Genomic DNA, 16,647 nt, shown 5'->3' on the forward strand with positions numbered 1-16,647 from the left:
CTGCTCTTTCAAGGCCTTTTATTTGGGAAAGGGAAGGGCCAGGACCCTCTGGAGGGGCAGCGGGAATACAGGCCGACCAGGAGGCCTTCGCCTCCCTCCCTCTGGGCTCCTTAGTCCACTAGTCCCACAATCCACCCACCACCATGTCCACCTGGACACCGTTCCTCTTGGAGCCACCTTTCCTTGGTCAGGTAAGAGGTCAGCCTTAAGGGAGGCCAGGACCTTCCCCTGCTCCCAAACCCCAGCTTCCCACGGGGGCCCACACCCCTTCCCCCGTGCTGAGCGGCGGACGCTGGACTCTGAGCCCTGCACTCTATGTCAGCATCTGGTCCCCCCTCCCTTCAGCACCCCTCTTACTTGCATCCCCAAGGCCCTCCTGAGCCCCAGACGTGCTTCCGGGCACAGGGACCCCCCCACTAACCCTGATGGCAGAGAAGGCGGGCCAGGGCTTCCAAGCGGGGACCGTGGGGTGGGGAAGGGAGGAGACACTGCTCGAAGAGTCCGTGCCTGTCCTCCGACATGTCGTCACCCTCATGGCCACCGTAAGTCACTGGGCTGGACTCAACAGCAGGGGGCACACTCTGGTGTTTGAGGCCCTAGCGTGGTGGCTGGCTGACAGGTCTGTGCGGATCAACAGTTAAGCCAGAGAGTTCTCAGGGCCAGCATCCACCAGGCCGAATGCCCAGCCTGGAGAGCTTGTGGAGCAGGTACCCAGCCTCCACAGATACGGGCACACCACCACCCTCACTCAGCTTCCCGGAGCCGTGATATACTTTGAACAACAAGGCTTCTCACTTCTGCGTCTCAAAATGACTCCAGACACCTCTGCTGGGGAGAATGCTTCCTTCCTCAAGCTCAGGCAATTCTCCTAAGCTCCAGGCCCAGCTGTTCCTCAGGAGAAACACCTGCGAAGGCTGCGAGTCCAGGGACCGCGCTGCTTCCTCCGCGAGGGTGGGACCCGGCGAGGGTGGGGGGGGCCGGCACGAGGGCCTCTCCACGAGGCTGAGAGCAGCGGCCCGTGAAAACGGCAGCATCTTCGGCTTCCCCGTCCACGCATCTCAAGGCCTGGCTTCCTCGCTCGTCAGGGGCCTTTCATCACAGTGCAAATACCTGCTGTGGAGAAAGTGCACCTTGAAAACGGCCGAGCGCGCGCCGTTAGCGGAGAGGGCGCGCTGTGGGCGCGCCGCCGCCGCCGCCTCTCCCGGAGCCCCCACCAGGGTTTCAGTCTCGTCTGGCGGGCAGCGGGTCAGGGCTGCTGTGGGGCCTCCGTCCTCGGCAGGGGGATCCCCAGGGCGGCATCCGCTCGCCAGCTGCGGGCCTCGGCCACCTGGCTGGGAGAGCAGAAGTCTTCCAGGAAGATCTGGGCCAGGTTTCGGAGCCGGGCGCTGGCCGACAGGGAGAAGCGCAGCATGCATTGGACCACAGGCCGGGCCGTCAGCTCGGGGTGGGAGCCCCCGCCGGGCGAGCCCAGGCCCATGAGCGCGGTCACGGCGGACAGCACGGTCTCCTCGCTGGGGCTGGACAGGCAGTTGACGATGAGGGGGACGCCCCCCGCTTGCAGGATGTATTCCCTGTTGGCCCTGTCGGCGCATAGGTTGCAGAGGCCACCTGGGGAAGCGCAAGCGGACTCTGAGGCCTCAGCCCTGGGCCTCCTCCGCCCTCTCCTCCTGGAGTCCCACTGGATCTCCAGCCCTCCCTTTCAAGGTTCCAGACAGGCCTGCCTGCCACGGCCCAGCCCTCTGGAGATGGGCACTGAACCTTCTCCCTCTTGGTTCGGCCAGTTCAATGCTTTCCTGGGAACTCCCTGGTGGTCCAGGGTTAGGGCTCCACGCTTTCCTTGCTGAGGGCCTGGTTCAATCCCTGGCCGGGGAACTAAGAGCCCACAAGATGTGTGGCATGACCACAATACATATATGCACACACATATGCACACACATACACATGCACACATGTGTAAGGTGATTGTTTCACAGGTGTACACATATATCAAAACGTATCAAGTTGCCCCCTTTACTTACGTGAAGTTTATCAGATGTCAGTTATACTACAATAAAACTGTCAAAAAGGCAAAGTATAAACCATCTCAATCCTACCACCAAGACATTTAATATTTACTTTTCATCCCACAATATTTAAATATGTGACTCCATATACTTGGTAACAATGTGATCCTCTGCTTACTGTTTTGTAAGCCAGTTGCTTTTATTTAACCACTTATGACCAATCTAGACAGCATATTAAAAAGCAGAGACATTACTGGGCCAACAAAGGTCTATCTCGTCAAGGCTATGGTTTTTCCAGTGGTCATGTATGGATATGAGAGTTGGACTATAAAGAAAGCTGAGAGCCGACGAATTGATGCTTTTGAACTGTGATGTTGGAGAAGACTCTTGAGAGTCCCTTGGACTGCAAGGAGACCCAACCAGTCCATCCTAAAGATCAGTCCTGGGTATTCATTGGAAGGACTGACGTTGAAGCTGAAGCTCCAATACTTCGACCATCTGATGTGAAGAGCTGACTCACTGGAAAAGACCCTGATGCTGGGAAAGATTGAGGGCAGGAGAAGGGGATGACAGAGGATGAGATGGTTGGATGGCATCATCAACTCGATGGATGTGGGTTTGGGTGGACTCTGGGAGTTGGTGATGGACAGGGAGGCCTGGCGTGTTGCGGTTCATGGGGTCGCAAAGAGTTGGACACTGAACTGAACTGTGAACACCTCTCCACGCCAATAAATCTACAATCACGGCGTCATTTAACAGCCATGCAGTCCACCCTTTTACCATTTTATGGCTACAACATAATTAAGAGGTTAAATATCATCCACCACTGCCTCCCCCAACCCATCATTGTTACTAGGATTCTGGGGGATAAGAGAAAAGGACAGAGTGAAGAGACCTGTGGTTCGGGATGGAAGAACCCACCACCGCTAACGTAGTGTGGCCAGACTTTGTACTCTCCCGCTAGCCCAGAGCCCTGGGTGTGGGAAGCTGACTTCCTGTGGCTCCTGGGTGAGCTTCCTGCCGTCATGGCACCCCCACCCTTGGGTTCCTACTCCAAACAGAAGACCAGCTTCTAGCTCATTTGCATAGCACGCATCGCCCAGCCCCGCGCAGCCAATGAAGAGTGACTGACAGCCCACCCACTTCCCCTGCATCTCTGGAAACTGGCAGAGGCTCTGGCTTCTCACAGCCTCAACCCCAACCTGGACGTCTTTCCCAGCAAGCGGGGACAGGAGCAGCGAGGTGGGGGGCAGGGCTGGCGAAGACCTCCTCCTCCTCCAGGCTCAGCCGCCAGCTTCTGAGCAGTACCTGGGTCAGTCTGGGTCCCGCTGAAGGGAAGCTTGTAAAGGTTCCATCCACTCAACCTCCAGGGACTTCCCACTGCACCTGGAATAAAGTTCACACTCCCTTCCAGGATCTTCACATGGTGCCACCCTCGTTGTTTTTTTTTTCTTTTATTGGCCATGCCTCGTGGAATGCAGCATCTTAATTGCCTAAGCAGGGATTGAACCGTGCCCCCCATGCAGTGGAAGCTCTAACCACTGGACCATCAGGGAAGTCCTGCCACGCTCTTGCTGGTAACCAGCACGTCACTGCTCCCTGGACAGTGAGGTTTTCCTGGACCACCACATAAGCCCCACCCTGCCACGTCCAGGCACTTCCCTCATCACTTTGTTTCATTTTCTTCACATGCTTAGAACTTTGATGGATCACCATGGCTCTTCCTTGCTCGCTGACTGCTGAGCCCCACTAGAAGGATACATTCCCAGAGGTCAAGACCCAGGCTGTCTTATTCCCACCACATCCTGGGTGCCTGGTACAGGGCGCGCTCTGCAAACATTTGTTAGAAGGACTGTAAAGCGGTGAGCAGCAGGAAACAGCTGCACTGCAGATGGTCGGGAGGCTGGATGGGATAGCTCCCCGAGACCCTGCCCACCTGGGACATCTGCGGTTCTGGGGTCTCACTGACAGGGGGCCTCTGAGGGGCCGCCCCAGAAGAGGAGGCACTGATGCAGGGTCCCTCCCCACCTCAGGTCACTCCAGTGGAGCCCTGAGCACAGCCTGGGGCCTCCCTTCCCACCACCCTCTTTACTTGTGGTCTTTGCCCATCACTGGGCACCACACAGCAGTCATGTACCTCTAAATCCTGGGAGCCTGAAACTGTGCATTCTTACTGGGCACATGACTGAACTCCATGGAGCAAGAGTCACCACCATCCCCACTGACGGGAAAGATGAGGCCAGTGAGTAACTTGCCCAAAGTCTCAAAAGATGGGGAGCCCGCTGCCACTCCCAGGGTAAAGGGTGTCCCTGTAGAAGCCACGAAAACAACTAATCCTACCATGGGCGGACGCCAGGCTCAGCCGGGTGCAGGGACAAGTGGAAACGCCCCGGCAGGACCCCAGCTCCTTGCACACATTGGCACCATCTCCTCTGAGCTCCGAGTGGAGCTGCAGCCTCCTGCCCACACTGCGGACTCAGCTCGGGGGTGGGGGACGGGACTTAATCTCTGCCCTCAAGGGTGATATGGTGAAAAGCCCGAGTCACTCTCGGGCTGGTGAGTCATCATCGTGCCCAGCTGTGCCTGGGCTGGGCTCTGCCACTTGGGATAATCACAGGGCATCTGCAGGAGAATGGGCTCAGGAGGCGGCCTCCCAGCAGCCAGCCCCACCTGCTCCCCATTTACAGGCCTGGGAAGGCTCCAGGGATGGATCGGGGGGCTGCCAGCACTCACCAGCTGCCGGGTCCCCACCGCAGGCAGGGAACTCTTTAAGGCCCTCAGCCTTGCTGGCAGTGACCGTGGCAGATGAAAAAGAGCAGTGAAAGCCTGGAAAGAGAAGGGCTTCAGGGATAAAGGGCTGAGCAGGAGCGCCAGAGAAGGAGCCAGAAGACCCCCAAAGAGCTGACGAGAAGCCGCAGCCCCTCTGAGTTTTCCTCGGAGCCCACCTCTGTGCACCAGCCCTGAAGAACTAAGGAGGACTGCAGAAAAAGAGCAACGTGAAGCCTGGCAGCTTCCTCAAGAAGGCCCAACAACAGCAAACTGGTTAAAGAAAATAGGGTACATCCGTATGATGAAACATTATACAGTTCTAAAAATCACATTTTAAAAAAAACACGTAACGTGGGAAAATGCTTGCTATATAAGGTTAAGGAGGAAAAAAGAACAGCAAATGTGTCATAAAATTGCAATAAAAAAAAAAAACGTCCAGGGAATTCCCTGACTGTCCAGTGCTCAGGACTCTACTCTCACTACTGTGGGCCCAGGTTTAATCTCCGGTTGGGGAACTAAGACCCTGAAAACCATGCAGCACAGCCAGAAAAAAAAAGGCCCAACCAGATGTTACCTCTTCTCGGGGACTCCCTTGACCACACTAATCATCCCCCTCCCCAAGGGCGCTTCTCCTCACCCCCTTCGCTTCTTGTCTTCATACCAAAAAAGGGGGGAAAAAGCAAAAGAAGAAAATATTCATCAATTCCGACAGAGAACTCATATCCAGGATATTTAAACAACTCCTTCATATCAATAAAAGATGAACAACACAATAAAAAAAAAAGAATGAGCAAAAGACTTAGACAAACTGCACAAAAGGGCCAATATATGAAAATGTGCTCTACATTCCTTATCAGAGAAATGAAAATTAAAATCACAGCAAGAAGCCCCTATACACCTATCATAATGGAAAACAAAAGAAGACTGACAATATTAAGTGCTGGCAGAGCTACTGGAACTCTCGTGTGCTGGTGGTGAGGCGTGCACACATCGTAATTACACTGGAAAACTCTTTGGTAGCTTTCCCTGGTGGCTTAGAGAGTAAAACGTCTGCCTGCAATGCAGGAGACGCGGGTTCAATCCCTGGGTGGGGAAGATCCCCTGGAGAAGGAAATGGCAACCCACTCCAGTACTCTTGCCGGGAAAATCCCATGGGCGGAGGAGCCTCGTAGGCTACAGTCCATGGGGTCACGAAGAGTCGGACACGACTCAGCTACGACAAATACAGTTGAACATACATCTACCGTGTGTGTGGGGGGGTGTGTGTATCTATGTACAGAAGTGCACATGCAAACTCAGCTGTGAGAGCCTGCAGCCCACCGCAGGTTCAGTCCTGCCAATGCGGAAGACATGGGTTCAGTCCTGATCTGGGAAGATTCCACACACCGGAGGGCAAATAAGCCCATGTGCCACAGCTACCAAGCCTGCGCTCTGAAGTGCGGGGCCGCAACTACTGAAGCCTGCGTGCCCTGGAGCTCTGCAACCAAAGAAGCCACTGCGACGCGAAGCCCTCGCATGGCAGCTAGAGAGCAGTCCCCGCTCAGCGCAACTAGAGAAAAGCCCGGGGAGCAATAAGGTCCAGCACAGCCGCGAGGAAATGAAGTCTTTAAAATGATCCTAACGGCTTTACTCATCAAGCCTCTAGAAATAACTCAAAGCTCCACCAGTGGATGAACGGATGAACAACTTGTGGCCTATTCATACAAAGACAGGAGCTACTGATACTATAACAATTTGCATGGACCTCATGTTGAGGGAAAAAAACCAGAGACTCAACTCAAAGAATCCTGTACCAGTCCACTTACATGAAGTTCAAGAACAGGCAAAACAAACCCATGTGGCTGAAGGTGAGAACCGTGGTTACCTCGGGGTGGAAGACACTAATCGGCAGAGGGTATGAGGGATCCTTTCGGGGAGATGAAAATATTCTGTATCTTGATTTAAGTGCTGGTTACGTAGATGTACATACACCTTAATGAACTTAAAAATTCATCAAACTGGGACTTTCCTGTGGTCCAGTGGTTAAGAATCCACACTTCCACTGCAGGGGCCTCAGGTTTCAATCCCTGGTTGGGGAACTAAGATCCTTCATGCCGCACAGTGCAGCCAAAAAAAATCATCAAACTGACACTTAAACCTGTGCAATTCACTGTATGCTGATCCTGCTGCAATTTAAAGACTGGTTACCACACAAAACAAGTTCTGACTGGTGGATGAATGTGTTTTGGACAAACCAGGCAAGGCAGAGAGAAAGAACAAGGGGCAAAGGCAGGGCCCGTCTAGACGGGAGCCACAGAAAGCCCCGGGGGCACCTGGGAGGAGAACGCTGTGGCTCAGAGGTCGGGCAGGGACCTCAAGTCACACGGCGAGCAGGGCATCGGTGCTGGGAGGGACAGGAGGGCCTAGGGACTGTCCTGGCACTTGAGCGAGGACATGCTGAGTGCTGAGCCAGCACCTGGCGCCCTGGAGGGCTGGGCGAGCCCTTGGAGACACTGGCTGGAGACGTGGTGTCTGAGCACCCACCTACACCAGGGCACTGGGCTGGCCACAGTCAATCCCAGCTCAAAATCTTCACTGAGGACTATTTGTTTTGGGGTTTAACTTTAGTATTGGGTTGGTCAAAATGTTTGTAACATGTTATGTTTTCCATAACATCTTTTTTTTTTTTTTGGGCTCTGCCTGGTCTTAGTTGTGGCATATGCGATCTTTAATTCTTCAGCTGCATCATCTGAGAGCTTTAGTTCTTTAGTTGCAGCATGTGGGATCTAGTTCCCCAACCAGGGATAGAACCCTGGTACCCTGCATTTGGGAGCTCAGAGTCTTAGCCACTGGACCACAGGGAAGTCCCCATGTTTTCCATAACATCTTGTAGAAAAACCCAAATGAACTTTTTGGCCAACCCAATATCTTGAGTTGGTCTTCCCTGGTGGCACAGATGGTAAAGAATCTGCCTGCAAGGTGAGAGACCTGGGTTTGATCCCTGGGTCGGAAAGATCCCCTGGAGAAGGGCATGGCAACCCACTCCAGTATTCTTCCCTGGAGAATCCCAGGGACAAAGGAGTCTGGAGGGTTACAGTCCATGGGGTCACAAAGAGTCAGACACGACTGAGCAACTAAGCGCACACACATACATAACCAGTCCATCCTAAAGGAGATCAGTCTTGAATATTCATTGGAAGCACTGATGCTGAAGCTGAAACTCCAATACTTTGGCCACCTGATTCGAAGAGCTGACTTTTGAAAAGACCCTGATGCTGGCAAAGATTGAGGGCAGGAGGAGAAGGGGATGACAGAGAATAAGATGGTTGGATGGCATCACCGACTCAATGGCCATGAGTTTGAGTAAACTCTGGGAGCTGGTGATGGACAGGGAGGCCTAGGCGTGCTGCAATCCATTGGGTCGTGGAGTCGGACACGACTGAGCCACACACACACACATACACCACATGTTATCTTGAGAATGGTTTTCTCTGACATTTCAGGACGGACACTCAAGGGGTGAACAGCATACAGAGAAAGTTACTATTATATGTAAGCAGGCAGTGGACAAATATACACAAATGTACATGTTCACATCTGCTGATTCCATGAGAGGGGAACAGAGGGGAACGGACCAGGATGGTAGTGAGACTTCTCTAAAAACACAGGGAGATATAGTTTTCACTTAAGTGGTATGTTTTGTATAATCTTAAAATAAAAAAAGTTTTTAATTAAAAAAAAAATCATGGCCTTTCACGTTTCTGACCTAGACTTCAATTCTAGCATTATACAGGGCCATTCCGGCAAGAGAAATGATACACAAATAAGCAGCACCGCCAGTGAGAGCAAGATGGAAACAACCGAAACGGCCATCCTCGGGCCGCTAGACCTCAGGCCGACTCGCTGAGGTCATCACGCCGCTCTTTAAGGGCTGACACTGCACGTGTGCCAATAGGTGGCGCTAAGTTTTTTCCTGTTTTCCCTCCCCGGGCCCTCCCCCGCCCCAAAGGGACTTCCCTGGTGGTCCAGAGGTTAAGATTCTGAGCTCCCTATGCAGGGAACTAGGTCCCACATGCCACAACTAAGACCCAGCACTGCCAAATAAATTGTAAAAGGGGGGAGGGGAGGAGCAAAATATAGAAATAGTATACTACAGGCATGTGTAAGCCATACAATGTATACATAGTATACAAACATATACATATTTGTTTATAAATCCTGCAAATACCTCTGGGAGGATACACAAGAAACTGGTAACATGGCTGCCTCCAGAAAAGGCTACAGACTGTTACAGTTTACCACCTACCCTTCTGAACTCTGTACCGGGTGACCCCATTACATATTCACAAACGTGAGTGAAACACACAGACACACTCTGCTGTGCCTGGAACTGAGAGGAAGGGGGGCGGGAGGGCAGAGGGGCCTGGCGTCAGCCTTCCCAGGGCCGCGAGAGGGAGTGATGGGGCGAGAACCTCGACTTCAGCTTTCCTGTAACTGGTGGCGGGCTGGGGAGGTTTTTGTTTTTGTTTTTAAGCTGAAAGATGTGCGATCCCAGGCCCCTAAAGGACCAATGAGAGAAGCAGGTTCCCCGGGGACCCCAGAGTTCCGCGGATGGAGCAAGGGCTCTGTGGTGGGCGGAGCTAGCTAAAAATCCCAGGAACGCCCCCTGCAGATTCAAGTGAGCAGAGCAAGCAACTCCATTTCTCTAAGCCTGAGTTTCTTCATCAGTAAAACGGGCAGAGAGGATTAGATAATGGAAGACCCCTCTCTGGCACCCAGTAGAGGTGGACCAGCCACGCCCCTGTTTACAGCCCCGGAGAATGGCCCAGGGCACACCTGCCACGCACACACAGGCAGAGGTGAACAGTGAGAGCCCAAGTGCGCACGTAACCAGCGCTGAGGTCAAGGACTGGAGCATAGTCAGCAGTCCAGTGCCTCTGCACATTCTTTCTGGATTGAATTCTCTCCCTCTCAGAGGTGAACCCCTTCCTGACTTGTAATAAACAGGACCTTTTACTTCCTGTGTGGCTTGTGGATCTTAGTTCTCCTATCAGGGGTTGAACCTAGGCCACGAGAATGAAAGCACCGAGTCCTAACCACTGGACCACCAGGGAGTTCTCGGGATCTTCCAAATATTTTTCTTTTTTAACCACACACCCGCTCCTAAATGCTATAATTCAGTTCTGCCTCTTTTTGGACTTTATAAAAATGGAGTTATGCTGTACATATTATTATGTGTCTAGCATCATGTGCTTAACATTATGTTTGCAGGATAATTGCATGGAGCTGTGCAGATTGTTCATTTACCTTGCCAAGTAGTATGAACATCCACAATATTGATATTCATCCCAGTGTTGACTGTTTGCAGGCTGGGGCTATTACAGACAATACTGCTGGTGACATTTTTGCCTATGTGTCTACACGTGCCTGGACCTAACCCTGTGAATGCAACTGCCGGATCAGGGGGCATGCCTCCCTTCAATTACACTAGATACTGTTTTCCAGAGAGGCGGCTCAGGCGTCATCCGCCAGTCTTTTTCAGTACACCACCACCATCTGGTGGCAGCTATGAGTATTGCAAGAAATAGAACACAGGAAAAAGGATTTAAGCTGAATTGTGGGAGGTCCCTGCTACTTGAACTCTGTTTTGGTAACAAAACTGTCAAGTACTCTGTGATATCCTAGGATTCAGTTTTCATAGAAGCGGTGAGTTATCTCCTGGCTTGTTTACAATCCACACAGCATCTAGAATGGTGCAGGTATGCACACACAGCAGGTAAGACAGAATCAACCAGTGGTTCTTCAGGCCAATGCTCTCAAACTGATGCCAAAGCCTGCCAGAGGTTTTATCTGGGGCATGAGCTCGGAATCCTTTCATTCATTTGAGTGTTTACTGAGATCCTGGCTTTGCATCTGGTTCCTGATAATCCATCCACTTTCCATCCTCCGACCCAAACAAGGGTGGCTCTGGCCTGACCAGTGCCCATCACCCAGGGGTATGTCCTCCTAATACTGCCCGGACACCCACTGTGAGGCTAGGGGTCAACTTTCATACCTTTTCCTATCACTCAGTGATGCTTTTCCAGAAGGAACGAATCCCTGGAACAAATGGGTCATGAGACACTATCCCACTTCAGTCTCTGGGAGATGAGGGAACTGCTTATCCTCAAAAAGGTCTGGATAGCAGGAGGCCATGCAGCTGCAGGCACTTCAGCTCATATAATTCTCAACAATTCTGTGAGGCAGGTACTGATCCTGCCCACCTGATGGTGGAAGGGAAGTCACGTGCCTAGAGTTAAGTCTCGGAGTGAGGACTTGAACCCAGGCCTGCCTGACCCCAAAGCCCTGCTCCTACCAAACTCACTCTCTTCTGCGCCAACAAACCAACACTGGGTTTGATTCCGCCAAACCGTGGCGATGGCCAATCTTACCCAGTAGTTGTTCCAGAAGCAGCCCCACTCAGGGTGCCAGCCCCAGGTCAGGGGCAGGACTCTGCATGTGCACTCACCCCATCCTCTCTTTCTTTCCAGACCAAAAAGCCTGAGCACTCAAGACAAAAATAAGCAAAGCACTCTGACCTCATGGAGGTCACAATCTCAGACCTGCCACCAGAGAGAAAAGATTCCAAGCTACAAAGCACAGGGCAGGATAAGCACTGACAGTGTTTGCAATGTAGCGCCACAGACATCAACAAGAAAGGAAACAAAAAGAGTAACAAAATAGGCTTCTTAGCACCACTGGGACTTCCAATCTATGCACAATAAATAAAAAAGAAATTTCATCTGCAGAGGACCCCATGGAGGGACGCAGAGCTAAGAAAGCTGTTGCTCCTGGGATTGGGGACCTTAGAAAGAAGGAGAAAAAACAGGAGGAAAAGCGGCTGTGAAAAGGAAAACTGGTGATAAGGATACAAACGATTCTAGACAAAGTACCTTCACAGACACACAAACCCAACAGCTCTGCTCCCCACAGCAGTCCTGCGAGGCAGGCAAGGCTCAGATGAGGAAACGAAGCTCAGAAGAGATAGGACTCATACACAAGGATCAGCTATGAAGTGAAGTGGGGACCGTGGACTCCAGGTCCAGGGCGTGGTCACCCACACTGAGAGCCCCCAGCCCAGTGGGCCGGGATCTCAGAGGGCTCCTGCCTTGGGAAAGGTGCTTCCTGATCCTGTAAAAACTCGCCTTGGCTGACTGCTCTTTTTAGCAAAGTTTTCTCCAGAGTCGAGACCCTAGTGGTCCAGTGGTTAACACTCTGCACTGCCGCTGCAGACAGCACAGGTTCAATCCTTGGTCAGGGAACTAAGATCCCACATGGGAAGCACCTCCCAAAATAGCTTTAGTTAGAGGAGATATATCATGGCCTCTTACCATTTACCTCTGTAGTCATCCTCCCCAAAACTCATATCCCAGTCTAATAACGAGAAAAATGCCAGGCAAATCACAACTAAAGGAAAACCTACAAAATACCTGACCAGTACTCCTTAAAACTGCCAAGGTCGTTCACGAAAAGAAAAAGTCTAGAACTGGCACAGCCCAAAGGAGCCTAAATCTAACATAGTATCTTGGATGGACTCCTGAAACAGTAAAAGGTTATGAGGGAAAAACTGAGGAAATCAGAATAAAGTACAAACTCGAGTTAATAATAGGGGTTTCCAGGTGGCTCAGTGGTAAAGAATCTGTCTGCCAATGCAGAAGACACAGGTTCTATCCCTGGGTCGGGAAGATCCCCTGGAGGAGGAAATGGCAACCCACCTCCAGTACTCTTGTCTGGGAAATTCCATGAACAGAGGAGCCTGGCAGGCTACAGCCCATGGGGTTGCAAAGAGTTAGACAGGACTGCTGATATTGGCTTATTAATTGTAACAAGTGTACCATACTAATGTAAGAAGGTAATAATAAGGAAACTGGGTGTGCATACATAGAAACTCTATATTACCTTCGCCATTTTTCTAAAACTGTTCTAAAATACAAAGTTTATTTAAAAAGAGAGCAAGAGATTGAGATCTAAGGAACATAACAATCAGATTAAGAGCACGGATCCTGGTTTATACAAAACAACAACAAAAAATGTCCACTTGGGAACTATTAGAGAAGTCTGCCTAACTGGGTATTTGGTGACAATGGAATTATTAAGTTTATTCCCAATGAAGATAAGATTCCTTTCACTATGCAGAGAAATGTTCTTTTTTAAAGACACATGCTGAAAAAAAGAATGTCGGTTTTGTTTGCTTTTTGCAGGATCTCAGTTCCCTAACCAGGGATGGAACCCGCAGCCCCTACAGTGGAAGAGCAAAGTCCTAATTGTTGGACCACTAGGGAAGTCCCAGGAATGTTGGTTTGCCCTCAGAATAAACTCCAAACTCCCGCCCAATGCCTAGATCTGAATCCCCGTAAGCTGGTGCGAGGTGCTCTCTAATTTAGCAGCACTAAATCCTTCTCTCATTTAGTACCGCTCTCGGCTTCACTCACCACAGTGGTGCTGCATCAGCCTTCTTTCTGGCTCCTCCTGCTCCAGGGTCTTGGCCTGGCCTGTGCCTTCCAGCCAGGGCCAAACCAGAAGTAGTCCCTTCCTCCCCTTGCTCTTCTTCATCAGCCTGTTTTCTTCAGCACCTCAGCTTTTTTGTCAACCATGTGTCTCCCTGAGGGCAAAGATTTTTTCCCTACTTCTTGGCCATCTCCCCAGCATTTAGAACAACACTTTGCTCACACCGTACCTGCCCAACAAACACCTGTCGGGTGAATAATTCAATAGGTCTGACGTCAGAACAACTACAGGTGCCATAAGCCCTTCGAGTAACTGTTATTTCTCTTGATGGTGAAACAAGATAAAGAGGTTTTAAAAGAGCGCTCAACTTCTTTTTTTTCCCTCCAAGGGGCTTCAATCCATTCCCATTTATAATCTCACCTCTAACCGAGAAGGAAGGTAGACAGGTAGAAACGGTCCTGGGCCTGGGTTCCAGGCCAGACTCAAGCCACCTGTGAACCTGGACGCTGTGTGGGCCTCAGAGGCATTACAGACACTACGAAAGTCTGCCTTCGCTGCTGAGAGACGGCCTAAGTAAGGCCCTAAGAGAGCCCTTCCCCAACAACTCACTTCTGTTATCTCATCAGGCACCTAGGAGACCGCCCCATCCTTACCAATAGCAAACTCCACCAGGGTCTCATTCTCCTCCGACAGCGAATCGAGGAATAAATCCAGGACCTGCAGCTGCCGCAGATACTGGTAGTTAGCGGGGTCATAGGCGAAGTTGGCGAGGTTGGCCAGCACTTGCTCCTTGGCGTCTGCGGTGGAGAAGCGGGCAGTGGCGCCAGGGCCCGGGCGGTGGTCGCGGCCGGACCCCAGCCCGGTCCCCCTGCCCCCCCCACCCCGAGGCACTCACCTTGGCTCTGCGTCTCTTGGAATTCCGTGACCAGCGCCTGCAGGTACCCCAGCCGACCGACGTGGGGGTCTACCTTCGGCTTCTGGGCCATGCGCGGGCGGCGAGGGGCCCCGAGGAGCGGGCGGGAGAGTGTGGAAGGCGAGGCTGGGGAGAGGGGCGAGGACCCCACCTGATTCCGCGGGGCCAGGGAGGGGAAACGGGTTCCTTTCCTGGCTCCAGGCTCTGCAGCAGCTTGCAGCTGAGACTGGGCTGTGGGGGACGCGGTGGGGCCTCAAGACCTCGTAGGAGTTGGGACCGAACACCTAAGTTGGGGAGCAGGAGACGAGGACCCACCCGCGCGCCGTAGGAAGGAGGGGCAGCGCCCAGCTGGGCGGGACGTTCGGCTCGGTCCCGGACTTCCGGGAGAAGCGGCGCTTAGCCCCGCCCAGAGGCCGGAAGGGGCGGGGCGATGTGTAAGGGGCGGGGCGAGGCGGCGAGCGGGTGGGGCCGTCTCTGAGCTGAGTATTCCTGCGCTGCCCGCTTCCAGCGTTTTGTCTCTTGCAGGCGGCGATCCGCCTCTTGATGGAAGTGGTCACTGAAGCCTGCGGTTATGTTGAGGCGTGCCCCTAGAGCCCTTAGGAGCTCAGAGGTGCCAGGGGTCGCCTGTGTGGGAGACTGTCGGGGTAGAAGCACCTTCAGATGCCCCCGCGCTCGGCCGCAGTCCCCGCCCCTCCACCATCAAGGGACGCCCTGGAGACGCCGAGCGTTGGCTCCTTATGTCCCCTCTGTGGGTCTTCTGACACTACCTTCTGGTCGGCTCTTCCCAAAAGCCCAGTGAGGACTTCGCTGGTGGTTCAGTGCTTAAGACTCTGTGCTCCCAGTGGAGGGGACACGATTGGATCCCTGGTGGGGGAACTATGACCCTATATGCCCGCGGCGAGGGCAAGATGAAAACAAAAGTCAGTGAGCCTGGTATCCTCTGCTCCCCAACCCCGAGCTGAGCCTGCCAGGTGGCGGGGCACACCCGGGGCAGCACCATCAGACCCCAGAAATACCACTTTGGTGGCTTTCTGGATTGTGGGGAGCCCAGAATGCTGAAGCCCTTCTATCTAGTCCTTTCTCGGGGTTTCTCAGGAACGGGGCAGGTGACCCACACTTCACAGGCATAGGGGACAGAGCACCAGGGAGGAAGGTGGCCCTCTCGGACTCCAGGGTGCTTGAAAATGTGGGGATAGAAGCGGCTTAGGCTGTGAGTTTCAGGAGGGCAAGGGCCTTGTGCAAGGACAAAGTGACAGCCACACTCCAGCTTGCCACAGCCCCCCTGGGAGCAGCCCCCACCTGGTGGGCCCAGGTGCCTGTGATCAGCCCCAGCCCTATGCACACACCTGGGGCTTGGGGACTCTGGCTGCTTCTTGCAGGGCAGTGGCCCCAGGCTCCTCACCAGGCCCTTCACATTCTAAGGAGAGCTGATTCGACCTGGGGAAATATTTCATCTCAGCCCAAGGCGGCCAGGGGGCTTCTCTGCTTCTGTCTGGATGGGGCAGTAAAGACCTAGGGACAGGACAGACGTGGTACCCCACACTGGTCAGGAACTGCTCTAGACCTTCTCTGGAGGAATCCCAGGATCAACCAAGTGTGGGTTCTGGAATCTGATGGGCCCATCACATCCTTCGTTACTTGTCCCTCCCTGAGCCTTTGGAAAAGACCCTGATGCTGGGGAAAGATTGAAGGCAGGAGGAGAAGGGGACGACAGAGGATGAGATGGCTGGATGGCATCACCAACTCAATGGACATGAGTTAGAGCAAGCGCCAGGAGTTGGGAGATGGACAGTGAAGCCTGGCGTGCTGCAGTTCATGGGGTCACAAAGAGTTGGACGACTGAGTGCCTGAACTGAACTGAATTAAGGCTTCCAAGGCCCTCACCTCTGAGAAGAATTCTTAAGTCCTTGGTTTTGTAACCAGGTCTTACTCCTCTCTGCCCAGTTCCTGACACACAGTAGCTCCTCAATAATATTTGTTGAAGGAATTCTGCCCAGAGATGATTGCCACTCTTGCAGGGGGTAGGGAGTGGGGGAGGGCAGGCAGAGGAAGTCAAAGTTCTCTATCCTAAATGTTTACTAATAATATCTTTTTTCCTTGAAAAAATCAGTTTTCAAGAGTGGGCCTAAAAGGGGATGCATGTTTCAAAGTCACGTGGCTACTAGCACCAAAAAGTATTCATCTAGGGACCTCCCTGGTGGTTAAGTGATTAAGACTCAGCGCTTTCCACTGCAGGGGGTATGGATGAGTTTGGTCATTGGTCCTAGTCAGGGAACTTCAAGATCCCACATGCCATATATGCAGTGCTTAAAAAAAAAAAGGTATTCATCCACCCACCAGCCCCAACGCTCTCCTTTCCCACTCAGTTAAGATGAAGGAGGCAGGACATGGTAAAATGTGCCCAGATGCGCCTCCCCCCCCCCCCCCCCCCCCCCGCTTCAGCGTACAAGCTGTGAACGGTGATCAAGTGCAGACAGGATGGGGCGCAAGGAGGCA

General features: G+C 52.7%; 1 protein-coding gene across 7 annotated transcripts; it reads right to left on the minus strand.

Moving 5' to 3' along the window:
• Positions 1-4: 4 nt before the first annotated feature.
• Positions 5-14,550, minus strand: ARMC7 (armadillo repeat containing 7). Of its 7 annotated transcripts, none has more exons than XM_070479986.1 (4): positions 14,134-14,550; positions 13,892-14,035; positions 3,312-3,389; positions 5-1,608 (listed from the first exon to the last, which is right to left on the minus strand). In XM_070479986.1, exons 1-4 carry the CDS (start codon positions 14,222-14,224, stop codon positions 1,247-1,249), a joined length of 675 nt encoding a protein of 224 aa, XP_070336087.1. In that variant the 5' UTR covers positions 14,225-14,550; the 3' UTR covers positions 5-1,246. The 7 variants fall into 7 exon arrangements, with proteins under 7 accessions (XP_070336087.1, XP_020741470.1, XP_020741473.1 ...); XM_020885812.2 differs by lacking the exon at positions 5-1,608 and adding an exon at positions 2,152-2,540 and having other exon boundaries at positions 14,134-14,548; XM_020885811.2 differs by lacking the exon at positions 3,312-3,389 and having other exon boundaries at positions 14,134-14,547.
• Between the last annotated feature and the right edge of the window lie 2,097 nt (positions 14,551-16,647).

Source organism: Odocoileus virginianus, chromosome 17 (assembly GCF_023699985.2).
Source record: "Odocoileus virginianus isolate 20LAN1187 ecotype Illinois chromosome 17, Ovbor_1.2, whole genome shotgun sequence".
NCBI lineage: Eukaryota > Metazoa > Chordata > Mammalia > Artiodactyla > Cervidae > Odocoileus > Odocoileus virginianus.